At 32.1% G+C, this 27,996-nt stretch overlaps 1 protein-coding gene across 1 annotated transcript; it reads left to right on the top strand.

Moving 5' to 3' along the window:
- Positions 1 to 963: 963 nt before the first annotated feature.
- Stam (signal transducing adaptor molecule) lies at positions 964 to 27,996 on the top strand. Its single transcript, XM_080170738.1, has 20 exons — positions 964 to 1,031; positions 2,243 to 2,299; positions 2,544 to 2,623; positions 3,082 to 3,157; positions 3,638 to 3,697; positions 4,120 to 4,176; positions 4,701 to 4,745; positions 10,453 to 10,557; positions 11,146 to 11,287; positions 12,411 to 12,506; positions 14,668 to 14,700; positions 15,964 to 16,024; positions 16,437 to 16,524; positions 22,340 to 22,397; positions 22,623 to 22,711; positions 23,582 to 23,643; positions 24,434 to 24,540; positions 24,891 to 25,019; positions 25,528 to 25,683; positions 26,125 to 27,996. The coding sequence occupies exons 1-20, from the start codon at positions 996 to 998 to the stop codon at positions 26,274 to 26,276; spliced, it is 1,689 nt and encodes a 562-aa protein (XP_080026864.1). The 5' UTR covers positions 964 to 995; the 3' UTR covers positions 26,277 to 27,996.

The raw sequence follows: 27,996 nt of genomic DNA, 5'->3' as shown, positions 1-27,996 counted from the left end.
AAAAGAGTGCCAATGCGTCAATTTTAAACATGCTAGTTTATTTAGTTAGTTGTGAATTTTAATCAAATCATTTTTTTACATTAGTGAATTGCTGGGATTTGACAGTGGAGGTAAGGCATGATGTAGAACTAGAATTAGATTATTGGTTAAAAATTTTTTAACCACCAGTTAAATGAACCAACCAATCAAATTTCTGATGAAATAAAAATAATAATTCACATTGTACAAAAAAAAGTAAAGTGGGTATGAAAGTGTGTAATTTACAGTCGAGTCTAATTTCCCCTCCTTTCTTGAGCAATACTACATGATTCAAATTTCACATTCTTTTGAGTACCTCAAAATGTAGTCCGTCCGTCCGTCTATATACTCGTTATCCTCATATTCTTTGGGATTAGAAAAGAGGAATTTTATAGGGGAATGGTTTAAATCTATTTTTTTCAATATAAAGGCAGCTTCATAATGCGTCATCAAAATAATTACGCTAGGTTGCGTGATTACCAATAATCCTAGATTTGGACTAATCCTATTTTGATATTTTCCCCCATAGCAACTTATGTATGTTTTAGATAACAATTCGTTGAGTCTTTACATTTTATAATATGAATTATATAAATAAAATGATTATATTATTGTACTTGAATTAAACTACAAAATTTTCTCCAAAATATAATGTTGTTTTCTGGGAAACTTTTTAGGGAAAAAAAGTGACAGAGAAAATATGTCTTTAAATAAATGACAAAGCTGTTATTGAGGAGCAGACTGAAAGTGTACACAAGAATTTATTATTATGGATTAGCAAGAGCATAACAATTATTATTATTTCTTATCTTTGTAATGATTTTATTAAAATAAACTAGTTTTATATGTTTATATTTTATAGTTACAGTTATATTTCGTCTTATTCTGTTAAAGTTTGTATATATGTTTCTTTTTTTTGTGATAAAATATTGTAATTTACAATTTATTTTTTTGTTGTTCTGTTTTCAGAAATTAAGATGGGTATATTCTCAAATAGTTCGCCCTTTGACCAGGAAAACATTCTTATATATTGTTTATACATATACCAGCTGCGCCCTTAGCATCTAGGGGGCTATGTATGTTAATATTAATAGTAGAATAGCAGAAAAATAGCCTAAAGCCGGCCATCTGAAACCTAGATATTTAAATAGAAATTAATAGACTAAAACCACCCCTTAGCAAATATGGAGCTTCCCTAAGTTAGAAAACTCAATCGGTTCAGAAGTTCTTGAAATCTTAAGCTAAAGTTAAATTAAACCTTTTTACTTAATTTTATATAAAAGGATATGAAATTTGTGGCGGCTAAAACTTATATTCACAAGCCAATAAAATAATTGCCTAATTACTTAAAAATACTTCACTTTAACGAGTAGTGATTGTCCCAATTAAAAGCTACTTTTGGTATGCAATCCTTGCAATTAACGGATTAAGAGAGGTATATTTTTATTAAGTTAATTTATTTCACTTAACAGTACATTTTTACCCCTTCACACACTATTATATTACTATTATATTATTTAATAAAGAGTTTCAAATATGAAAGCTTCTGAATAAAGAAAAATTAATATAATTCTATTTTATTTAAATTACATCATATAAACTTTGATTTTAATCATTATCTCTGATTTAGGTAATCTTCTCATTCACAAATAATTTGCAACAAACAACCTAAACAAATATTTTAGTTATTCACAATTTTAACATAATGAATGTCCTTTTAGTTCATTGAAATTTTTAATTGACACAAAGTTAATGGACTGTGTTTTAGATCAAATTATACTTCTCCCCCCCTAAATAGTAAAAATAGCTTAAATCCAGCTTAGAAACACTATTTCTTCAATCACCACACTTTAAGCTTATGTACAAAAATATAAAATATCATCTTATCAGTATTTGTTGATTAACAAAATATTTCATTAGCGGCGAAAATATTGAAATCATAACAATTTTCTACCTTTTTGTCTTACAATCAACGGCTACGCTCCTAGAAGCCTCTAGAGACACCTAAAGGATGGGAGATTTTAATTGTATAAAGGTATAACAAGTTTAAAAATCTTAGGGCATATTTTATTCTAGAGCGATTTGTTTTTAGAGGATGTAATTTCTCTGCACCTATGAAAAGCTTTATTGTAAAATATAACCATATCGGTCAGCGAGATCTTAATCTATAGACAGACACACATCCTATTATTTTTATATAATGATTAATGTATGTTTCGTAAAGATAGTAGAAAAGGTTACAGATGAAAAAAGTCAGGAAGATTGGGGTCTTATCATGGAGGTAAAATTATTATATGCATTTGCGCGCAGCTACTCTAAAACTAGTAAATGTCCTTCAATCATTCAAACTAATAAGTTCTGTCATACTACAAAGCTCATTTATAGCATCGTGGCCACTTAAAATAATAATTTTAATACCAGTGTGTTAGCCATGATGGGCCAAAGGACTAATCTTTATCTTATTTTTTATTTAAAATCCACGGAAATGTCTCTAATACGATGCTATAAATATCTATTATATTTAGGTTTGTGATCGAGTGCAAGCTACCAATACTGGACCAAAAGATTGCTTAAAATCCATCTATAAAAGATTAAATCATCAGGAAAATAAAACATTGAGAATAATTTACATTAAACTTATGATTAACTAATAATAATAAGGTTTTTATAACTGGGTACCTAATATGATATTTTTATTAGTGTTCTGTAACAGATTTGAGATTTCTTTGAGATCCTTAATCTCGCCACATTTTAACCCAATCAAATTTACTTTTACTAGGTAGGTAGGTACATACTTCTGAAAAATAAAACTACCTAAAAAGTTACCTACTTTTCACTCTTAATTTCATTTCAGTTTTAAAAAGACGACGGTTGGGTGTTTGTGATCGATTGGAACTTTGAGGGAAAACACCATTTACTGTTCTAAGAGTCTTCAACATTATATGATATCTTAAGTTTAATTACTAAGAAGTGATTGGTCACACATAAGAGTTTAGTTTCATTATTAAGTTTTCATCTATGGAATACAATCATAATAATGTTTTTTTTTGGCACCCACCAGGATCCACACGTTGTGCTCCAAGCCATAGTCCTTCTGGATGCTTGCATCAATAATTGTGGACAATACTTTCTTATGGAGGTAAACATAACTCATGATAAAGACCTTAAAATTGTACCAGTTTATGCCATTTTAAATGTAGGACATTAAATAAATAATTAAGTAGACTCATTATTCAATCAATCAAGAGGTTTGTGATTGCGTCAATTGGCAACTAGCGTCTAGTGAAGTGGTTAGTTTAAAGTTTATACATAGACTGGCATAGTCTTTAATAATTTAGGTATTTCAGAGAGTACACGGATTTTAGTTTATTTGCTCATTTAAACTTAAATAGAATAAAAAGAACATTTAAAGGCTGTTTGGTCTTAAAGATTAAAGTATTGGTCTATAAATTTGGACACTTCTAGTTTAAGCCAACAAATAAGAGAACATTTGTTAACTATTGGCTCCTGTATAATTTGAAGTTCAATGTCTCTACCTATCCTCTTTATTACTTTACAAGGCAAAATTGTATGTTGATGACTATTTTTAGTTTTTACTATATTAATATATTAATATCAGGTCGCTAGTAGAGAATTTGAAACAGAATTTAGAAAATTATTGCAAAAAAGTCATCCAAAGGTTTGTATTATTTATTTATATCTTGTAAAGACAATGAAATGGCTCCTAAACGGGTAAATAAAGTAATCTTAAAATATAATGTAGTAGGTACCTACCTATCCAAGATTTTTTATTTGAAGAAAAGACCTCGGAAATTGTCGTCAATTTAGCTTGCTATTTCCCCTGTCATTTATTGGTCAATTCTTTCATTCAGTAGGATGAGAGAGGATAGAGTAAAGGAAGTGGAATTGGAATTGGCCCGCTGCGTGTTTTACTTTATTAGTGAACATAAAAATATGTTGTAAGTTCCAAGTAATCATATATTATATCCATTACTTTAGAGAAAGCTTAGCTTGGGTTAGTTTTAGGCTATTTTCATGAGGCTAGGGGCTAAACAACTACAGTAGTGTATAAAGAAACTTAGTCATTAATATAATTTCTAGGTTGAAGAAAAGCTAAAATTGTGTCTGAAGAAATGGGCAGAAGGGGAATTTTCAAAGGTAACATATTTTTAAATAATCTTCTTGAATTCCCTCCAAGTGCCAGCGAGAACAAACCTTCCCCCCCCCTCATCTTACTTTTAAAATTTGAAAATAGGGGGAGGAGTTTTTCTTTTGCTTGACCCTTCCTGAGGACTAACGCTGTAAGACTACCCCCACTTTTTTAAATTTTATTACAACAAAAAAATGGGGTAAGGGAGGTTCTTTGATTGCAAAGCACATTACGCAAATCCGCCATAGAGTAAAAAAAAACAGGGATAAGATAATGGCCGGTAAATTTATGTACAACACCAATAATGATAAACAAAATTACCCTTTTTGTAGATTATAATTAGTTGTTGAAACGTTTGGACACTCAACTTAATAAACCCACCAAATTAAATAAAATTCTCAAAAGTTTTAAAGCTCACGAATAAGAAAATGTCATTAAAAAACTTTGGGGACTTTTAAGTAAAAACAGCCAAATTTCCCCTTCCTCCCTGAAAGTTAACCTAATGATTCAATTAAAGTTGGTTTAATTTTAGGATTCTAAATACAGCTTGATTCCTACATTATACAATGCTTTAAAGGTAAGGATTATTAATTTTCCAAAATGGCTTCGAAACCGCTTGATATCCGGTTTTCCGCCATTCTGAAAAAAAATCATAAATCGTATTACATACAATTTTTCACGGATATTAAAATAAAAAATCATAAATTAGATTTTGGCCCCTGAGAGGTAACAAAACTGGTTTTATATCATACAAGTTTTCATTTTTATATCCGCGGAAAACTGTCTATAATTCAAAACGATAGACAAATAACTATTTCTTATAAAACATATGTTCTTTGAGATATTAAGCCTTTCATTTTATGTTAGGTTAGCACATATCATTTTTGGAAAGTAAATACTTTCTTGAAGCCAATCTTAACGAGGAAGGTATTTTTGGAAAGGGGAAAATGTGCAGAAAACACCTATGTAAATTAGAAAATCCGCAGAAACCATTTTCAAAAATTATTTGCAAACATTTGCAATATTAATTTGCAAAATTAATTTCATGCCTTAAATGGCATATTTTGAAATAAATGTTCTTATGAAAGTTTTTATCTATGAGTTTAGGACATGTTCAAGACATACATTTTATTTTCAGTGTTAGTTTTTTCGCCCTATGTGTGAAAAAAGGCATTTCTCACATTTTATTATAGAAAATTGCATATAAACACAAAAATAATTTTTTTCTGCAGTAAACATGATAATTGGTATAAAATCTATCATTTTAAATGCAAAAGTCAGATACTGAATCCTTTTTAGAGCGAATATATTGCAAAAAGTTACCAGGGCATTTTAGCAAAGTATGAATATTTAAAGAAATAAATACTTTTTATTCTTAATATACATATTATATAAATGAATAAAAAGAGAGAGAAAAAAAACTATAAAACAAGGTATATGTTTTTTTCACTCTATCATTGAATAAAATGCACTTTTAGGTTTGATTATAAGCAACGCATCACATAAAAACTCATTTTTTACAGTTATTAAACAAAATCAATGCAATTCTACAATCAAGGTAGTTTTATAAAGCAGTAATCCTTTTTGTAGCTATATTTTTTGCCAAATTTATTCTTTATTTTTATGAATAAACTTAATTAAAATCTAATGATTTGAGATTTTGTAATAAAGAACTTTATATTTTTACTGTTTAGACATATAAATTTCAAAGAAAAAGATTAAATCCTTTAAGTTTGAATAAAACTTTATTCATTTACATAATAAAAACGTTAAAATCATTAAAGAATCTAAAAAAAGAAAAAAATAAGTAATTTTTATAAATGTTTTTGTGTCGTCTTTATAAACTCTTTCCGCTTTTATTATTAGACTGATAGAATTTAAAATTATAAATAACACTTGTTGGGCCTATCCTATTATATAAACTTAGTAAGATATTTTGTCAGTATCTTAAGGTTTGATACTGCTAAACTGATTGAGTTCTCCATTTTAGGGAAACTTTACATTGGTCCCGGTATGGGTTTAAGCTATTTTACGTTCCCTTCTTAACCCTTCAGAAAACAGAGCCCCTAGAGATAAATAAATTGAAATTATTTTAACCTAAACAGTCGGACCCCTTCCAAAGCTTAACCCTTAACAGTTGGGCCTCTTGCCGCACCTTTATCGGCCAGGGGGAGGGGGGGGGCCCTATTATCTCACTTCCTATTAGAGCTAAAAGGCTTAAAATTTTTGTGCATGCCCTCTGTTTGATAATGAATTTCCGACTATAAGTGAGTGAAAGTCATTTTTCGCTTCCTTCGCCCTTTTATTTAATAACCTTTGTTTGTAGGTCCTTTTTTACTAAAAAATTTAAAACAGCTGTCATTTTCTTATTTTATCTTTTTCGTACAATGTTTATTTTTATGTAAATTTTATAATAGAAATCTTGTTTTTATCAGGTGGAACTATATTGTATTCAGAGCCATGATCATGGACATCAAAGCTTTTTTATTTGGGTGGGGGAGATAAAAAGACGAAATTCTTTAAAATCCTATTTTATTTGGGGAAGGGAGGGTAAATACTTCCACCAAAATGGTTGTTGGTAAATTTTTTGGTTGGGGGGGGGGGGGATGAGTAAAATAACATTTTTTTTCTTCTTAAATATACATGGTGCCTGTGACATCCCCAAATGCGTTTTGGGTGTGTGTATGTGGGGAGGGGGGGGGGGGGGGTAAACAATAAACACACCCTTGGACATACCTGACAAAACAAAGTATTTTCATTTTTAACCTTTTTAGGGTGTCCCAAAGTGAAAAAAATTATGCATAAATAAGACACAGTTTTAATCAGTAATTAAAGGCCTGTTTTATGTCACTTGGAAACAAAGTAATGAAAAATTAAAAATTCTCAGTACAGAAAAAAAGTTTATCTAACAAGATTTAATACCAAGAAGAAGAATTGGAGAGAGCTAATAAACATACAGACATAGTATACAGTATTGGAGCCATTACAAATAAGCTGCTGAAAAAAATTAAAGGCATTCAATTTTCATAACAATGCTTCGCTACTAAATGAATGACTGTCCCACATAAAAAAACATATTTAATTATTTGGGAATCGTCCTTTTCGTAACATGGCCCCATAAGGGGTGATTCGTCGCATTTTTAAAACGGCTTTCTATAGGTTATTTTAGGTTAGGTTAGGTTATATTTGGTTAGGTGATTTCCCCACAGGGTTAGGTAATTTGCTCCGCAGAGTTAGAGCCCCCCCGCAAGGACTAGAAATAGGAGATAAGCTACTGTTTTAAATACAAAGAATCGCCCTATAAGGTGTGATGTTACGAAAAGGACTACACCCAATTATTTTTATTAGGGTTGGGCCGGATATCCGGTGTGGCCGGATATCCGGCCATTTTCAATATCCGGCCGGATACCGGATATTGAAACTATCCGGCCGGATATCCGGCTCTATAATTTTTTATACTTTACACCAAAAATCTCTGCTTTTTAAAATCTTAAATGGCTATAATTTTCTTATTATTGAAGCTAGAAGAACATTTTTTCTGAATAAGTTTAACTTTATGTAAATTTATATAAGATTTCTGAAGAAATTTTTTTTTACTACTTTAATATCTGGTAATTTGGCCGGTTATCCGGCTGGATATCCGGTAATTTGGCCGGATAATCGGATATTTGCCGGATATCCGGCGTTGGCCGGATATCCAGCCGGTTACCGGATATCCAGCATTTGAAATCAGCCGGATATCCGGTATCCGGCCAAAAAAGTATCCGGCCCAACCCTAATTTTTAGTAGCGAAGCTACTCTATAATTCACAATGTCCGTCCGTCTGTCCGTCCGTCCGTCTGTCCGTCCGTCCGTCTGTCCGTCCGTAATTAATGAATTGGGGGAAACGTGATTTTCTCGGCTCCTATAAAAGATAGAGAGCTGAAATTTTTTGACAACATTCCCATCATTAAGGAGCACAATTAACTATAAAACATCAATGGCGGTCGGACTGCTTTTTAGCAGGTTTTAGGCTATTTTTTATATTTTCCAAATTTTCCCCATATCTTTGGTGTTTATGGTCCGATTATCAAAATTTTTTCAGTTAAAGATATCAAAATTAAATTTCCCGTCATTTGAAGAAAACAACAATGACGGTCAGACTACCTTTTTGCAGGTTTTTGGCTATTTTTATATTTTCACATTTTTCCCCATATCTTTGGTGTTTATGGTCCGATTTTCGAAATTTTTTCAGTTAAAGATATCAAAATTAAATTTCCTGTCATTTGAAGAAAACAACAATGACTGTCAGACTGCCTTTTTGCAGGTTTTTGGCTATTTTTGTATTTATTACATTTTTACCCACATCTTTGGTGTTTATAGTCCAATTTTCAAAAATTTTTCAGTTAAAGATATTAACATTAAATTTCTGGTGTTTTAAGAAAAGAAACAATGGCGGCCAAACTGCCTTTTAGCAGGTTTTTGGCTATTTTTATATGTTTGACATATTTCCCCATATCTTTGGTATTTTTGGTCCAATTTTAAAACTTTTTTGCATTAACAGTTTCAAATTTTTCCCCCCATTGTTATGTGCATCTAGTATGTAATTTACTTTAACCGTCTTCATCATACAAAATAAAACAAGGTTTCGTGTTTATTTTCTCCAATAAATCTATTCTTGACTTTAATAAATACACTTTAAATCTACTTCTACGTATTCCCATCCACATTTTTTTGTGCTTCGCTACTTATGGATGTTGTCATCCTTGTTATATTACTATGTCACCTCACTTTTTAATAATTCACTATATTTTTAAAAAACCTTTTTTTCACCCTTATAATTAAAAATTTCTTTTGCCCACAGGGAGAAAATATTCTTTTTTTTCTTTCTAGGTATATCAAATGGCTGGATTTTTTAATCATTACGACATGCATGTTTAAATATAAAATAGAGACAATGCGGGTTTTTTAAATGTACAAAAGTAATTTTATTACAAGAAAAAAAGAGTATCTTTCATTAGAACTAAAAGTAGCTTTTTGTTCATGTTAAAAATCCTTTTTATGTTTCTCAGAAAAGAATATTATAAAATACATGCATGCCTGAAAATTAGTTTTAAAAATTCGTATTAAACAGGAAAAAGAAACTAAGTCGTCGTTATATTTATTGTTTGTTCTTTTTGGTGTAAGGTTTTTTTTAATGAAACTTTTTTGGATCTCGTTAATTCGATTTCTGCGGATTTTCTGGTTGCCAGAAATGAAATCTACGCATCTTTTTTAGCTAGATGGCATTTGTCTGGTTAAGATTGGATAAAAAATTCTTTGGTTGGTTAAATTTAATAAGTGTGTTAGGTAGGTAATTAATGTAGGTACCTATGAATTTAGCTTGATTTTAAAGAAAAACAAGGATGACAACATCCATAAAAGCGAAGCTTTGTAACGGTAGGCCAAACGGACATTAACACTTGGTGTGAGAACTGAATAATCAGAATATAAATGTATAAGAGTCTAAGCAAAATTGTAAGTAAATTTGTCAAAAAATTGCTTGATCTAGAATAATGTTTAAGGACATACTTACATTTTTAGGACTTGATTATAGAGTTGCTTTGCTTGTAATACTGTACTTTGTTGTCCGAGGAATCAGTAAACCAAAAATTTGATCAATCGGATAATTAGATCACATACAAATTTGTTGTTAAAAAAGTAAAAAATAAACATGTTTAAAATGGACGTACGGACATTCTGGTAATGATTATAGAGTTGCTACGTTTTCTAAATCGTACCTAACTACTACAGGAATCACCATGCAAAGTTTGGAAGCGATAGGACAATTCTAACCTATTTAAATTAACGAAAAGAGCTCAGCTATCAGTCTGTGACGTACGGACGGACCGACTCTATTTATAGAATAGCTTTGCTTTTAAAAATAATCAAGTCTTCACTACTTACAAAATTTATATTAAAAAATAAAAGTTGATTTTCAAACATAAATATCGTCATACTTTGAATATTGTCTTCAATGGTTTCTTAATAAAATATTTTCAGTATGGCTTCAAACCCGATTAGGTAATTTCCGTAGGATTAGAACCGGTTCTCAGCCATACTGAAAATCATGTATAACATCTTATGACAGACAATTTTCCACGAATATTAAAGTAAAAATCATAAAAATGCTAGTTTTGTTAGACATTCCGTCCTTCAGGTCCATCAAAACTGGTTTTAATCTTATAATTTTTCAGTTAGATATCCGCGGAAAGCTGTCTATAATACGATGCGATAAATATTTATACTGATGGCCGAATTTTCAGAGGGAGGGGTACAGATTTACAGAGGATGAGCCGCCCAGAAGCAAAGCTTTGCCCAAGGATCCTAATGTAGTTTCTAGCAGACAAGAAGAAGATGACATAGCTAAGGTAGATAGATAGATAGATAGATGAATAGATGAATAGATGGATAGATGAATAGTTAGATGGATAGATAAATAGATAGATGAATAGATGGATAGATAGAATCAGAAATAAAGCCTTGCCCAAGGATCCTAATGTAGTTTCTAGTAGACAAGAAGAAGATGATAAGTAAATTTGTTGAAAAACTGCTTAAATACAGGATAATAATTAAGGACATACTTACATTTTTAGGACTTTATTATAGAGATGCTTCGCTTATAATAATGTACTTTGTTGTTTGTCCCAGGAATCAGAATACCAAAAATCAGATCAATCGGATAATTAGATCACATAAAATTGTTTGTTAAAAAAATAAAAAAAATAACCATTCTGGTAATGGTTATAGAGTTTCTACGCTTTCTAAATCGTACCTAACTACTACTGGAATCACCATGCAAAGTTTGAAATCGATAGGACAATTCTAACTCGCCTTAACTAACAAAAAAAAGCTGTCAGACCGACTCTAATTATAAAAAGGTTTGCTTTTAAAAAGACACTGGCCATTAGTGAAAGATGTACGTCTTACAAGAAAAATATTGCCAACTTTACTTTTAGGCCATCCAATTATCCTTGGAGAGTAGCAAATCTGGCGGCGCAGGTGGTAAGAAATCAGCTGGTGGCAGCAGCAGCAACAATTCAGTCGCGGCGGCTTCTAACTCCTCTCTTTATCCAACTGCTAACTCATTTTATGATCAAGGTAATTCCAATCTGTTTTAATACCCTGAAAAGATTTTAATTTTAACTGTTAAGACCCTATTAGTAATCCTTCTATGATACAAAGTAGAACGATGTCTGTCTGTCCGTCCGTCTGTCCCTTAAGATCTCGGTAACCACTTAACCGATCGGATTCATTCTACTCTTCAGGGAATATACCTACTGGTTCTGTGGTGGTTTTAGGATATTTTCTTGGGGGGTAGGACATCCCCAACACCCCAAAAAACAACAAAAAATCCCCCCCCCCCCATTTTTGTATAATTTTTTACAAATTTTGCGAATTCGCGATTTATTCGCGAAAATTTGCAATCCATTCTCATTTTTTTCGGCTGGGTAGGTAATAGAAGATGTTATTATACCACATGAGGCAAAGCCCCTAGTGGCTAGGGGCGAAGCCGCTAGTATGATATAAAGAGGTTTTTTGTCTGATGCTTAAGATCTCAGTGTCTACTGAACTGATTGGATTGTAATTCAGATTTGCTTCAAATAAGGTCCTATGATGTCTTAGGCTGTTTCATTTTCAGATTTAAGTTTTGGAAAGGTTTTAGGCTAATTCTACTATAGCCCCTTTCTGCCACTACAAATACAGAGCTTCCCTAGATGCTAGGGACATAGCTGCTAGCAAGTAATATTTTGCTTCACACATAATGTCTTAAAACCAAATATTAAATAATTAAATACCTAGGTACTTTATTTTGTCAAAATATTTCTATTAAAAACACCAAACCTTTCATAAAATTAAACTTGGGATTGAAAATAAAATACCTTCAATAATTTAGAACAGAATTTTTTATTTAGATCCATTAATTAATTTAATTAGATCCATTGTTTAGTTTACCCAGGGAGTTGAGGTGACAACATTGGGCTGTTTATTACACTAGTCCCCAAAGTTTTATGATAAAGTTTTCTTATTCGTTGTCTTAGAAACTTTGGGGACTTTTATTGAATTTTGATTACGTTGATCATTAAGTTGAGTGTTCAATAGTTTCAACATTTAATTGTAATCTAAAGAATAGGTAATTTTGTGTATAATCATTGGGGATGTACATCAATTTATCGGCTTTTGTCTTATCCCTTTAGATCACTGATTTGAATTTGTATTGTAGGAGCTGTAGGCAATTCTGGTAGCTCCGCTACAGGAGGAGTAGGAGGTGCCTCGGAGAAGGACCAAAAGAAGGCCAGATGTCTCTATGACTTCGAGGAAATTTATCATCATAAAAAAAATCCGGATTATTTACTTTGAGGGAGGGTAAAATACCTCCCCACCCCCCTTTACATTTACAAACTTCCCAAGTCTGAATATTTTACATCAATGGGTTTATTAACCTATTTTTTTGTGTATAGGAGTTATACCATTTTCTAAAATTTTTATCCTTCCTTAAAAGTTACAGGATGTCTGTGTGACTCACTGTCTGTGTATACCTAACGATCTCTCTAACTGCTTGTTCTCATAGGTCCAGGGAAGGATTATAACTCCCAAAAGAAATGACCCATCCAAAAAAATTAGTTTTCTACTTTTGAAATATAAGATGAAATGGAAGGTCAACTCTCTCCCACCTTCCTCCCTTTCCTTATGTGCCCCAATATGCCCCAAGAGACTAAATGCTAAAGATTATAGTGCCTAGTTTAGTGTCTTATCCCTTAAGATCCCTGTTGACTTGTGCAAGTAGGTATTTATTTTATCCCCCCACAGGGCCTCATATCATGTGCAAGCATACATGCCACCAACATACTAGGCCTGGACTAATCCATGCCACCTACATGCCCCTGCTGAACTAATCCTTCTTATATAACTCTGTTGGCCTTGGTACTATTAAGCACATTCATGTGGGGGGGGGGGGGGGGCACTTGGCATAAATTAAAATTCAGAGGGTAAATATCAAAGATTTCCTTTGAAAACGTAAAATAAATTTAGAACAGTTAAGAAATTTTAAGTAAATAGCGGAGTCAAGAATAAAATCATTTCAATTCTCAAATTCTTTTTATAACAATAACATAAAAATATATGTAGAACTAGCGGCTGCGCTGCGCACCTTGCATGCTAGGGCAGAACAAATAGCCTAAAAACACCCAAAGACTTAAATCTAAAAAAATAATAGCCTAAATCCACCACAGGACCTATGTGAAGCTTTCCTAAAAGGGAGAACGTATTTGGTTAGGTAAGTAGTTATTAAAATCTTAAGCTTGAGACAAAAAAAGTTCACTAGGTACTCTGTATAATATTAAATTAATAATAATTAAATTAAATTTTTTGCAGTTAGATTTAGTTTAACCGGTGGAAAATGTAGGAGACAAAAAAGAATTCTTAGGATGTAACATCCCCTAACATTTTGCTAACCTGACAAATTCTTTTTGCTTAATTAGATAAACACTAAAAGTATTAAGTTAAAGAAAGGTCAAGGGGGTGAGGCAAGGGGGCAATGAGTTAATATTTTCCAGGGATTTAAAGGGATATGACAATGTCCGATGAATTGAAGTACATCTCCAATTATATTTCACTAATTTATCCCTTCTCTAGATTACAATTAGTGGTAAAAACGTTTGAACACTCAACTTAATTAACCTACCAATCAAAATTCAGTAAGGTCTTTAAAGTTGCTAACCCAAATAATAATAAAACGTCATTTTAAGACTTTGCGGACTAGTGTAATAAACAGCCCAATGTCCCCTCCCTCTCTCCCGGGCAATGAGTTAATGTTTTCCTAGCAACTTTCCGTAATAAGGATTAAAATTAAAACCATTCTTTTCAGGGGCTTCACAGGATTATAATACCTCTGTCATTGGGGGGAGGGGGGGGGGGGATATAAAATTGGATTTAATAAAAGGGTAGGGGGTGAAGAAGGTATTAAAAAAGTTTAATACTTTGTTATGAAACAATTTTTATGAGAAATGGCCTTCGTGTGTCAAAGAAGCCATTATAGTTTTAAATTCTACTACACTTATATTTTAATCAAATGATTATTTTTACATGCAATTTTTATGATAGTATTTAATACACTTTATAAAAAAATAAATTGATGAACACAAAAACCTAATACCTTAATAACTACCCAATGATTTCTTACACTAATAATTCTAATATTTTATCTTAAACTAAATTGATTTTTTAAAATGAATTTTGAATGTTGAACTATTTCAAGTTCATTATTATCTCTAAATTTCTGCTTTTAAAGACACAACAACGCCCCCCCCCCCCCCCCCCCCCCCCCCCCCTCCTCAATATTGTAATAATTTTAAGAGCAAGTGCCCTTTTATAACTTTTTTTTGATTCACAATAAATGAAGAGTGGTAAAAATGATCATTATTGGGTACTCTACCTATTTAAAAAAAATTGATTTTAATTGATGAAAAGTTTTTAACAGGCGGCAGAGGACAATGAACTTACTTTCAAAGCAGGTACAAGATATACTTTTTTTCCTTTACAAATACTGGCTACTGTACCCCTTGCCTCAAGGGTATCTTTATAAAAGAAGGACAAAAAGTATTTTTTATCATATTAGAAGGTAGCGGTTTGAAAGAGGGGCCTGAATTATCCTTCCAATAAAGGGAGGGGGCGAAAGTGACACTTTTTGAAACCAAAACTAAAAGTTAAAGGAACTCGACTAAAAAAAGAGTTACAGGTCTGACATTTTGCATGGCAGTTGCTTTTTAGGGGTACAATATGGAACTGTAAAGAAACGGCGTCGCAACCGCCGAAAACCGCTGAGAAAAGGCAAAAATAAATTCGGCGGGAAACGGCGGTTTTTAGCGGTTGCGCCGCCGTTTCTTCGCAGTTCCATATTTTACCCCTATAAAGCAACTGCCATGCAAAATCTCAGACCTGTAACTCTTTTTTTAGTTGAGTTCCTTTGTTTACTTTAAGTTTTGGTTTCAAAAAGTGTCACTTTCGCCTCCCCCCTTTAAGAAGGGTAGAAATTCATGGCTTCATAGAACTGTATCACATCCTTTTCTATATAACTACTGGCTACGCCCTTAGAGTATTCTAGGGATATTATTGAAAGGAAAATAGGAAGGGGATTGTCTCTCCAATTCCAAGTTCAATCTAGTTTAAAAACAAAAAGTTTAGTTATACCTAAACATTTTTGTGGGGAATGGGAGGGGCGTTGTTTTTTTATTTGTTGGCAAGATCGTTCAATCAGTAGTAGAAAGGATGGGGTAAAGGGGGAATCGTTATTTTAGCCCTCTATGTGTTTCACATTGTTACCTAAAGATCATGAAAATCTGAGGTGGATTCTTAAAATAAATTTGCCCCACTAATCGCTTAGTGGGGCAAAATTGTTTTCGTGAAAAATCCTCAAAAATTAACTAAAATCTTATGTTCATAACCGTTCTATGATTTTGTTTAATTTTTGTAGATTTTTAATGTGATTTTGGTGGATTTATCACATAAACAATATTGTCCCACTAAGCGATTAGTGGGGCTTAGTGGGGCAAACTTTTTTTAAAGAATTCACCTCTGGTGTAAGATCCAAATAATAGTATATCCATTTCTCGTATTCATTCGAATCAGGTGGATAGGAACCGGTTCTCAACTATGTCTAGCACCGTATTATATCCAGCTTTCTACTGGTTTTAATCTTATAATTGTACATTCTATATCCGCGGAAAGTTGTTTTTAATACGATGCGAGAAATAACTATTTTCATTTTTTTTGTTTAGGTGAAATGGTGATTATTTTGGATGATCAAGATGCCAATTGGTGGAAGGGATCAAACCATAGGTTAGAATTACGTACCTATTACTTTCAGTAATACTGCTATTTTCTAGCCAGTGATTGTAACATGTGTACCTAGTCCTACACTTATTAAATCACAAACTGCGCGGCTTGTGATAATGGTAGAGAAATACTTTACTAAAATTATTGGCATCTGATTTTTCAACTTAATATTATCACTGGAGTATTTATTTATTGCGTCGTATTATAGACAGAATTCCGCGGATGGTAAAATGAAAATTGATTTTAATCCAACAAATTTCACTAGTATTTATTTTATGATTCTTCTTCTTATTCTCGAAAACTATAAAACTATACATGAGTTTTCTGAATGTCTCAGCACCGGTTCTAATTCCGCGGATATTAATCGGTTTCAAAGCCACACAAGATTAAGGGATCTTCAGTTATTTTATTTCAGGGGTGAGGGATTGTTTCCCGCAAATTTTGTAACTCTGGATCTGACAACCGCGCCAGAGAAAAAGAAGTCAGTGCAATTCAATGAAGAGGTATCACTGCATGATAGACTCGAAATAAAGTATTACCAAACTTTACCAATAAACTGTAAACAAATATGATAAATATACAAGCAAAATAACAAGTTAATGTTGAGATTCAATTCCTTCTCGTTCCTTCTTAAGCATAAAATGAATTTGAAAATTTTTAACATAAACTTTAATATCCTTATCAGGATGTTGATTTTATATGTCGTCTTTATGACAGGTTATTATATTATGAATATATTTCTTAAATTATGTATATAAAAAAATATTGTGCGGTAATATCAAATTAAATTAAAAATAATTTATTTTTTTTTGTTTTTTTTTGTACCAGAATCATCCCTGCAATGAAAGAAGAAAAAAATTTGTTTTGTTTTACATAGCAGACTAAATGTATTATGATAACATACAACGTCTCTTTGTGAGTTCATATTTATAATATAGATTTTTATAAATGAATTAATGAAAAAATATTTGTTTGAAATTTGACTAAATGTCATATTGTATAATTTACTTAAGCCTTAACAGTCGGGCCCCTTGCCGCATCTTTATCGGTCGGGGGTGGTGTTCAACGCCCCCTCCCCTATTATCTGAGCCACTATTAGAGCTAGAGGTCTTAAAATTTCTGTGTATGTCCACTGTTTGATAATAAATTTCCGACTATAAGTGAGTCAAAGTAAATTTTCGCTTTCTTCATACTTTTATTTAACAACCTTTGTTTTTAGGTCATTTTTTACTTAAATATTACTAACGGCTGCCTTTATTTTATTTTTTATTAATATTTTTATTAATTATTAATATTTTATATTAGAAATCTAAAAATATATCAGCGGCCACAGCTGTATTTGGCAACTGCCGCAGTCGGCGGTCGGCTGGAAAACGGCGGTGGATCTTTGTGAAATTTAAATATGTTATGTGAACATATAAGAAAAGCTTAAGTTTAAAATTTGAAGTATCTAATTCAAAAATTGCGGTCACAGGAGGCTTTAAAAAATTTAAATTCTCAGTTATTTGTCATTTAGTTTTAGCCCTCTATCTTTCTCACACAGAAAATGAGAAAGAAAAAACTGGGGGGGGGGGGGGGAGGGGAATCGTTCAACGCCCATAAAAAGCATTATTTAATGTACTTCTAGTATGAAAATGATTATTAAAAATTAACTAATATTTTTAAAACAATAAATGAGTTTGAGTATTTGTTTATCTGATGTTTAAAGCGTGAAAAAAAAGATTTTACAGAAACTTGGAAGGTAATATAGTATTTTTATCTTTTATACACTGAATGAAAAGGAAAATAGCCATTCTCGTAAATACTGCAATAAATAGTAATTGGTTTTTCATAAAGCTAACATTTATGCACAAAATCATGGTAGATAAACAAGTTAAACAATTTTGAAAAGTTTAATATATGCATTATAATTTTTAATTGTGCATTGTATTAAACATCAATTGAATTAGAGATATTTTTTTTAAATTCTATTTTATAAAAAGCTACCTAAAATAGTTGCCCATTTGTTTACATTTCCCCTAAAGGAAGAAGGGACAATCAAAATTATACAGTAGCTTTGTTATCAACATTCATTGTAGAATATAGAAGAGAAGTTAAAAAAAGAGGCTAATAATGTTCAACTGGTAGATATTACAAAAATTCATACCAAAAACATATCAAAATTATATAATGTGTATATAAAGATTATTTCCATGAAAAGTATTCATTACACTTTAGTTATTTTGCAATTTTTGTTTAGTTTTTTTAAAAAAATGAAATGACTTGAATAACTTTTAAAAGTAATATGTTTTTATTTTTTTAACTAGAAAGGCTAATAAATCTTAAATTTTAAGTAATTTTGAATTATAAGGCAAAGACATTTTTTAAAAAGGGCTTGTATGTCCTTAATATGAACATCGTTACTCTTGATTTAAATCCAAAAAGGCATATAAACTCCTAACAATTTTTGCATAGCAAATTATTTCAAGCAAAAGTTACAAATATACCATCAAACATATATAATTTTCTATTTATAAATTGCATATATCACAAGAATACGTTTTTCAAGTCTTGATATTTTTAAAACTACATACATGATAGAAAATTGAAATTCTTTCAAATAAGTGCCAAATAAGTGCCCAATAAATGTAGTTCAAATGATTGAACAGGAAAAAATATGCTGGTCATTTAATTAAGTTTAAATGCATTTTGTGCAACTACCCCTTTTATTATGTCATGCAAGAAAATCTAAGATTAAAGTTTGAAGTCTTTCAGTTAAAAAATTGCGGTCACAGGAGCCTCTTTAAGATTTCTAGCAACCTGGAGGATCATACCTGGAACCTGAAATTGACTTGACTTTATATAGTCCTGGCCATGTTTATAACTATTTTGGGAAAGGGTATTTCCACAATATAAAAATTGCTCCTAACAAAAAATAACCCTCTAAAATTTTTGAAAAACTATGATCTTAAGTGTAGTTGCGACTCTCCACCCCCCCCCCCCCCCTCCCTCCCCTTCCTATCCCCAAGTGTCCCTAGAGGATTTAAGGGTACGTAGCCGCTAGTCCTTATATGGAAATAACGGGATGTATGTATATCTGTCTCTAGCAAAGGAACTCGTTATCCGCTGAACAGATGTGGTCCTTGTTTTTTTTTGTAAAACTTAAATTAAAAAATAGAGGGTATTAAATTCTAGTGCCCATAATGATTGCTGGGGGCGTAGCGTTTTTAGCATGGCAAGCATCGTTTTAAAATTAAAAAGAAAATAAATGTTTCAGTTAATAACAACCCAACAAATGATGTCTATAGCAATTTGATCAGCTGATTGGTTTTAATACTAGATGTTTTTTTAAGTAGCGCAGCTACTCTAAATCTAGGAAATAAATCTAATTTTGCTTAGAATTTACTTTTAGGTGTTTTAAACGTTGTAAATTGAAGATTTTATTTTGATAATTAACATTTTACAACAATACCCTCTATAAACCTTGAGGAAGTTTGATAAAATTACGTTTATTTTGCAAGCTTTTTTGAAAATACTTCATTATTTTTATAATTCTGACAAAATAGAATTTCTGTTTAAGTAAATAACATGGCCACAAAAAGGTTTAAGCAGTTATTGAAATATTTTATTACCATTCTTGCTAATTAATTAGTCGTTAACTATGTTTAATTTACATTTTTTTAAAAGACAAGAATAATATCCTACTTAAATGCTACTTTTATGAAGTTATCTTAAACCTTTTCCAAAAGTTTGTTTTATAAAAATATTTTATTTTCCATTGATTTTATTGATTATATAGGTTAAAAATATCAAAAGTATTTTTTAAAGGCTATAGATTAATTTTGATTAATTCCAATTTTTAATTTTTTCAATTTTTTTCAAATCTGAAAGAATATGCCTGTCTTTTTAAAGAATAGATTATATAAAAAAAAACTAAATCAAACATATTCAGGCTATCAAAAAGTTAAAAATATTTTTTTTTTACTATTAAATCGCTAATTTTTAAAATCATTAGATTTTAAGCTTATTTTGCATGGAAACACACTTTTTCAGTCATTTCTTCTCAACAATGGATCTTAAATGATTATTACTGAAAACTTTTATGAAAATGTTATTAACCAAAACTCCAAATAAAGGAAATAATTGCCGTTTGCGAAAATGTGTGCAAAAAGTTGCCAATATCTCGTTAGAAGGGACTTAATGGATTTTAATTTTTACTGCTTACGACTTAGTGGACTATAAACTATTAGAAAAGTATCACTTCAAGGTGGAATTTTAAGGGTCAACTTTTTTCTTTTAAAATTCGCAGTGGTATTTTAATAATTTTTTCACATCCTTATACTAAAGTAACAGGATGTTTGTCTGTGTGTCTGTACCGAAGGATCTCGCTAACCGCTGAACCGATCGGGTTCTCCTGAACAGGGTAGCTTCTCATAGGTCCCGGGAAGGTTTATAACTATTTGGAGAGGGTATCACCACCCTCCCAAGAGAAATCACAATAAAATCGAAAAAAATTAAAATATCTACGCCTTTAGAGGCCTCTAGGGGCGTAACCGCAAGTGCCTAATATAGCAACAGCTGATACATGGGAGGGGAGGGAGGGGATATAGAGCTGTTAATTACACTAGTCCTAAAGTTTTGTGATAACGTTTTCCTATTCGTTGGCTCAACAACCTTGGAGACTTTTTGAATTTCGATTGGTTGGTTCATAAAGACGGTTGTCTTTACGTTATACTAGAAATTATATTGTTATCTACATAAAGGATAACTTTGTGTATGATCAATCAATTGGGATGTACATTAATTTATCGGCTATTGTCTTATCCCTTTAGATCCCTGAGTTGGTACAATTTTTAACGATTTTGACCATAATTTTACCTATAACAACCAGTGCAGGGGTCTAAAGGGATAAGATAATTGCCGATAAATTGATGTACATCCACAAATTAAATACACAAAGTTACCTTTTCTGTAGATTAGAAATATTGGTTGAAACGTATGAACTTTCAACATAATCAACCAACCAATAAAAATTCAAGTCCCCAAAGTTGTTAAGCCAACAATTGGGAAAGCGTTATTATAAAACATTGTGAACTACTACAATAAACAGCCCATTGTCACCTCTCTCTCTCTCTCAAAACAAATATCACACTAAACATTATCTTGTTGAAATTTTATTTAAGGGGGGGGGGGGGGGATTAATGCAACAATCTCGTAATCAATGATTAAATGGTAGGTACTTAGAATTCGAGTTTCGATCTGAAATTTTGCATGAATAATCCTTGGTGGGTCTATTTTCCCTAAATCGAACAAAAAGTTGGAAAAGTAACGGCTAACGGCTGGCAACTCAGCTGTTTTGCCATTTTTTTGATATCTTAAAAGCAAATTAGTCACGAAACCTATCTCCACATAATACATTTTGTGGCTCAAAAACCTTATCAATTGGTTCTAGCCGGTAGCGGTCAGTGTTGGTACTAGAAATATAAAAAATGGTTATTGCTATCATTTAACATGAATTAAACCAAAAATATGTTTTAAAAAGTTGATTCCTAAGTAACTAATGATGAAGGGGGGGTTTTTTAATGCAACCATCTCGTAATCGGTGAGCAAATGGCACTTAGAATTCGAATTTCCATCTATAATTTTGCATGAGTAATCCTTGGTAGGTCTATTTTCCCTAAATCGAACAAAAAGTTGTAAAAGTAACGGCTAACGGCTAGCGGCTCAGCTATTTTGCCATTTTTTTGATATTTATACTGCAAATTAGTCACGAAACCTCTCTCAACATAATACTCTTTTCTACTCCAAAACGCTATCAAACGGTTCTAGAGGGTAGCTGTTGGTACTAGAAGTTTTAAAATTGGTTATTGCTATCATTTAACATGAATTAAACCAAAAATATGTTTTAAAAAGTCGATTCCTACGTAATTGATGATGGATTTACCCTGAAAATAGGCAAAAAAAACGGCTGAACGGCTGAGCCGCTAGCCGTTACTTTTCCAACTTTTTGTTCGATTTAGGGAAAATAGACCTACCAAGGATTACTCATGCAAAAGTTCAGATCGAAATTCGAATTCTAAGTGTCATTTGCTCACTGATTACGAGATGGTTGCATTAACCCCCCCCCCCCCTTTGCCCTGAAAATAGGCAAAAAAAAACGGCTAAACGGCTGAGCCGCCAGCCGTTACTTTTCCAACTTTTTGTTCGATTTAGGGAAACTAGACCTACCAAGGATTACTCATGAAAAATTTCAGATAAAAATTCGAATTTTAAGTGCCATTTAATCATTGATTACGAGATGGTTGCATTAAAAAAAACCCTTATTTAAATTTTATTTAGGTTGAAGTAAAGACTGTAGAGAAACAGAATTTTGCTCCACAACTCACTGTAGATGAAGGTGAGATTAGTTATTTTTTATCGTATTATAGACAGTTTTCCGTGGTATTAAAAGAAAGATAGCCTCACCTAACCTCCGCCCATCAGGGCTATTAAAACGAGTATTAATTTTACGTTTTTCATTTTAAAACTGTCTGTAACACGATGATATATTATGATTTCTCATTATGGCAAAGAACAGCCTTAGGTTTTTGTGCGACTTAAGATCACAATTATCATTATCTAGATAAAATTGACCAGCTGTTGAGCATCCTCCACGAAGCTGACCCATTAGACGAGGATGACCCGGCCTCCCTTCCAGTCCTAGAGGAACAGGTATACTTTTCAGGGATCTAAAGAGATAAGACAATGGCCGATTAATGTACATACATCCCCAATGATGAAACACTAAATTAAATTACCCCTTCTGTAGATTGCAACTACTGGTTGAAACGTATGAAGACCCAAACTTCATGATCCTACCAATAATATTTCAATATTAGTCCCCAAAGCTTTCAAGCCAACGAATAAGGAAACGTAATTATAAAACTTTGGGGACTAGCTTAATAAACAGTCCAATGTCCCCTCCCTCCCTGTAAACTTTTGGCCTCCAGAAATAAAGAAACAAAGACATTAAAGTCAGGGAGGGAGGGGACATTGTACTGTTTTTATTACACTAGGCCTCAAAGTTTTATAATAGCGTTTTCAACAACATTGGGTCAAATACTTTTAGGACTTCTATTGAGTTCTGATTGGTTAGTTCATTAAGTTTAGTGTCCAAACGTCTCAATCACTAATAAATCTACAATAGGGGTAATTTTGTGTATCATCATTGGGAGTTAAGATCAATTTATGGGCCGTTGACTATCCCTTTAGACCCCTGTTCTATAATACAAAATATAGTACTGCTTTTCTACAAAGTAATCTAATTTTCTCGTATTCATTCGAATCCGGTGGATAGGAACCGGTTCTCATCCATACGAAAAAACTATGTCTAGCATCGTATTATATCCAGCTTTCTACGAATATAAAAATGTACAATCATAAGATTAGAACCAGTTTTTTAGCCCGTGCCTTCGGCACCTCGGGGCTAAAAAACTGGTTTTAATTATAAAATTGTACATTCTATATCCGCGGAAAGCTGTTTATAATACGATGCGAGAAATAACTATAAAAAATTATATTTTCCAATCATTCTATGTTTAGGTTGGAGCTATGGGTCCTTTGATTGATACAGAACTTGAGAAAATTGATCGCCAGCACGCCAAGTAAGAACTTTATTTATAACGCTAAAAGCAGTGTAGAACTAGGGTTGGCAATCCGAATCCGGAGTCCGCCCAATTTTTAGCCAATTTTGGAATCCAAATCCGGAATCTGTTTTTTAATAGCTGGTTAAAAATCTTAATTGGTAGGGTAAAATTAGCGTCTTGAGTTTTTTCTTTCAACTCCGCCTTTTTGAAGGCAAATATTATCATCATAATATATAATATCTTATAAAATCTGGTTTGATTCTCGGAAATGAATTATAGAGAATTTAAAAAAAAGCCTTTTAAAATATTGCTAGAATCCGTAATCCGAATCTATAATCCGCCAGAAATAAGAATTCGGAATCTGCGGAAATCCGCCTTTTTTTTAGACGGATTCTTGCAAGAATTCGAATCCGGTTCAAAAATTTGACGGATTGCCATCCCTATGTAGAATACAATGTTTTTTACATTTTTAAGAATTTTGTGAGTTGCAATTCCTACCAATTTGGGCAAAGTTTCTAATATTATTAAATAACATTTTGATTTAACCCCCACCCAACGAACCTAAAAATCACATATAGGTTTCGTGATACTTTTTTCTGAATTAATTTCGTTGTTTGTATAACCTGCACTGTGCCCCCATGCATCTAGGGGCTTTGAATCCAAAAGGGACAGAAATATAGCTAAAAACAATCCGAAGGATCGGATTTAATAGGAATTAGCCTGGGCCCATGTGAAACTTTCATAAATTGGAGAGCTTTATCGGTTTAGTAGTAATCAAATTCTTAATTGACACCATCTTTTGTTGTAGGTTGACAAGACTTAGCCGCGAGTTAGTAGAATCTTTGCAGCTATACCACACACTGATGGCTGAAATGCCTCCCCCACCCGCGGTGTCTATGCCCTACGTAGCTCCAGGTACTAAATAATATGTTAGTCGCGAGTTAACAAAAATAACTTATTTTATAGCTAGGTATTCTAGTTTTTTCTATGATTAACCGGTTAAAACGGTACTTTTCAATTGTCCGCAGTTTCTATGCCCTACGTGGCACCAGGTACTAAAAATACTCAGGGAGAGAGGGGGCAATGACAAAGCTGGTTTTAATGTTATGATTGTATTTTTTTTTATTCGTAGAAAAGTGTATAGGTAATAGGTATATTACGATGCTATAAATAATTTTTCAGTATGGCTGAGAACCGGTGCTAATCCACCGGATATTAATTGGTTTTGAAGTCATACTTGAAAGTTTATATGAAATGTTTATTAGGATATGGAATGATGGGACCTGGCCAGCCAGGATACGGGATGGCCATGCCTATGCCAGGAATGCCAGGTATGGGAGGACCGGGAATGTTGCCTGTTAGTATGGCAGGAATGATACCAACAAGCATGCCAGGTAGAATTATTATAATCCAGCCACCTAAAGCTAATACACCTCCCTCCCCCTAAACCCATCCTTTTTTTGAGTGGGTGTCCTAAGATTAAATATTTTCAATTAGATTTAGAAAATTGGGATCATGGAAAAAAAGGAAGGAGCAGATTTCGTCGTATTTTCATAGTAGCTTTTCTCCTGCGGGGGTGGGGGCTCTAACCCTTCGGTGCCTATTTGATTTCCTAACCCTGCAGGACAGGACAATCATTAACATTTACAGAAAACAACCTATCAAAAGCTACTGTGAAAATACGACGAAACCCGCTACTTTGTTTTCTTTCCATGGCCGGTAAATGTTTGTATGTCAAATGGTGAATATTTTCTTAGTTTATTATTTCTTGTAATGCTAGATCCAGTATTGTAATAATCCCAGGATTCAGGAAGCATTCGTTACCAGCAATATTTCACCATGAATTGCACTTGACCCGATTGTTTTTTATGTTAAATATTATTGAATTTCTTATTTGATCAGGTATGCCAGGAATGCCAGTGACAAGCATGCCAGGAGGTTTACCTGGAGGCATGGGTCAGCCTGCTCCAGGTATGGGAGCACCAGGACAGGATGGCTCCAGCCAGCAGCAACCACAACCTGGAATGTACTACATGGACCCAAGCATGCAACAGCAGGGATGATGCAATATTTTTTCCTTATAATTGAATATTGATATTTCGGTGGATATTAAATAACATCAGTCCAGAACGTAAGAGTTAACCCACTAGCAGCGTTATTATTATTATTATTATTGTATTATTGTAATATATTACAATTCAGCTTTTGATTTCGCAATTTTTACTTAGTCACAATTATACTTGTTATACTATGGCTAATAAATCTTGAAGGTGGTATATAAAGAAGTAAGGTTTTTTATGTGGGACTTAAGATTGCAATAACCACTGAACCGTTTAGGGAAGGTTAAAATGGTTTTTGGTATGGTTTTAGGCTATAGTTTTACCCCCTCCTTTACCCTACTACAACTACAAATTTTCTAGATGCTAGGGCGTAGCTGCTAGTAGTTTAGAAATATAGTAAACTTCTAAGATAAAAAAAGCATCATGAAATCTACACAGGCTTACATTCCACCCGCCACACCTACCCAGGGCGGGTATATGGGCTCCGCCCCGCCCCCAACTCCACCCCTGTATGACCCCGCTTTGGCTAGCATGGGACAACAACCACCCCCACAACAACAACAAGTGTACGCCACCAGTCAACAGCAATAATAATTTAATGGCTTCGAAACAGATTAATATCCGCTGGTTAAGAACCGATTCTCAGCCACATTGAAAAATTATGTATCGTATTGTATTATATCCAGTTTTCTACTAATATAAACGTTTACAATCATAATATCAAAACCAAATTTGTGCCCGGCATCTCAGGGTTAACAAAACTGTTTTTAATCTTATCATTGTGTATTTTTATATCTGCGGAAAGCTGTTTATAATATGATGCGATAAATAACTATTATGACATGATGTCCATAGTTTATATTAGAAGATTTTTTAATAATAATAAAATAGGTTTTGAGGTTCTATCTACGAATAAAAATATTACGGATCAATCCATTTTGTAAGACAAAATAAACTTGTTTTACATTATCTTTTTCTTATTCGTTGAGGACTTTTATAAAATTTTGATTGGTTGGTTTATTAAGTTGAGTTAACATTTCAACCACTAATTATAATCAACAATTGGGGTAACTTCGTGTATCATCAACGATCATGTACATCAATTGATCGGCCATTGTCTTTTCCCTTTAGATCCATTTGTTTTATTACTCATGACAATGTGCTCGCGTAATTCATAAAAAATCTTCAAACGAAATTTTAATGTTTTATTATACACATATAATATACCTAGTATTTAATAAATAATTATAAAATGGAAAAATATAAATAATCTATAAAAAAAATAATTACCTATTAGGTAATACCTAATGTACTCAAGCACTCATAAGTAAATTTATAATTTGTTAATCAAAATACTTCGGGTTAAACTTTGCCTATATTGTACATATATTTCATGTTTGATAAATTTTAAAGAGGAGTATGCACGAACGAGAGCAGGTGATTCTAAGCACCTTCCAACAGTGCTCCTAAATTGTTTTTGGGTGAATATACTAGGGTTATGCTCAATATCGTTTTATCAATTTTAAAAAACAAATTTTATCATTGTTTTTGTATGGAAAAAACTTCGAAATGTCAGGCATTTATATATCATCAAATGTTTTGTTGAGTTCAAACTGCTGTGACACAAAAGTAAACTTTTTCAATGAAAAATGTTAATTTAGAAAAAGGGATGGTAACTTTTAATATTGTAAACAGTTTTATTAGTGTACTTTTATAATTTACAGCATTTAATAATGTTTAGGCGTGTTATTTTATTTGAACCTTTGATCTCAACAAAACATTTGATGATAATTCATCGAAAAATGCTTAATATTTCAAAGTTTTATCCATAGAAAACCATGGTGAAACGTAATTATTTCAGTTGGTATAACTTTATCAAACATAACCCTAGTATATTCAGAAAAAAAATATTTAGAATTACTGCTGGAAGGTGCTTAGAATCACTTGCTCTCGTTCGTGCATGGTTCCCTTTAAATTAATTTTGGGGTTATTTGTATATGTAATATTATTTTCTTTAATTGCATTTAGCTTATTATCTACTGTATGTGCTAATATGATAAATAATTATTATAATTTTATTATTTATGTGTATATAAAAAAAATGCTATTGAAAAAAAGGCATTTTTAATAATATATAAAAATTGTACAAAATTTAAAAATGATTTATATAAAAAGGCCCAGTATTTTACTTTTTGCGTTGGTGACTTAAATTTTAGTTTAATATTGTGATTTATTATTATTTATTATTTCTACTGTCAAAATATATTCATAATAATCATTTAGAAAGATGAATAAATATTCTTATTTAGAA

Source organism: Acartia tonsa, chromosome 8, assembly GCF_053477335.1.
Source record: "Acartia tonsa isolate MP-2025a chromosome 8, ASM5347733v1, whole genome shotgun sequence".
Lineage (NCBI taxonomy): Eukaryota > Metazoa > Arthropoda > Copepoda > Calanoida > Acartiidae > Acartia > Acartia tonsa.
This window is presented reverse-complemented; position numbering and strand designations above follow the sequence as displayed.

Bases quoted from the DNA above. Each gene is read 5' to 3' on its own strand.
- Stam (XM_080170738.1), top strand. From the start codon at position 996: ATGGGTATATTCTCAAATAGTTCGCCCTTTGACCAG. The intron at 4,746-10,452 runs GTAAGGATTATT...CCGAATTTTCAG, and splicing joins CATTATACAATGCTTTAAAG to AGGGAGGGGTACAGATTTAC. The intron at 16,525-22,339 runs GTATCACTGCAT...AATTTTATTTAG, and splicing joins CAGTGCAATTCAATGAAGAG to GTTGAAGTAAAGACTGTAGA.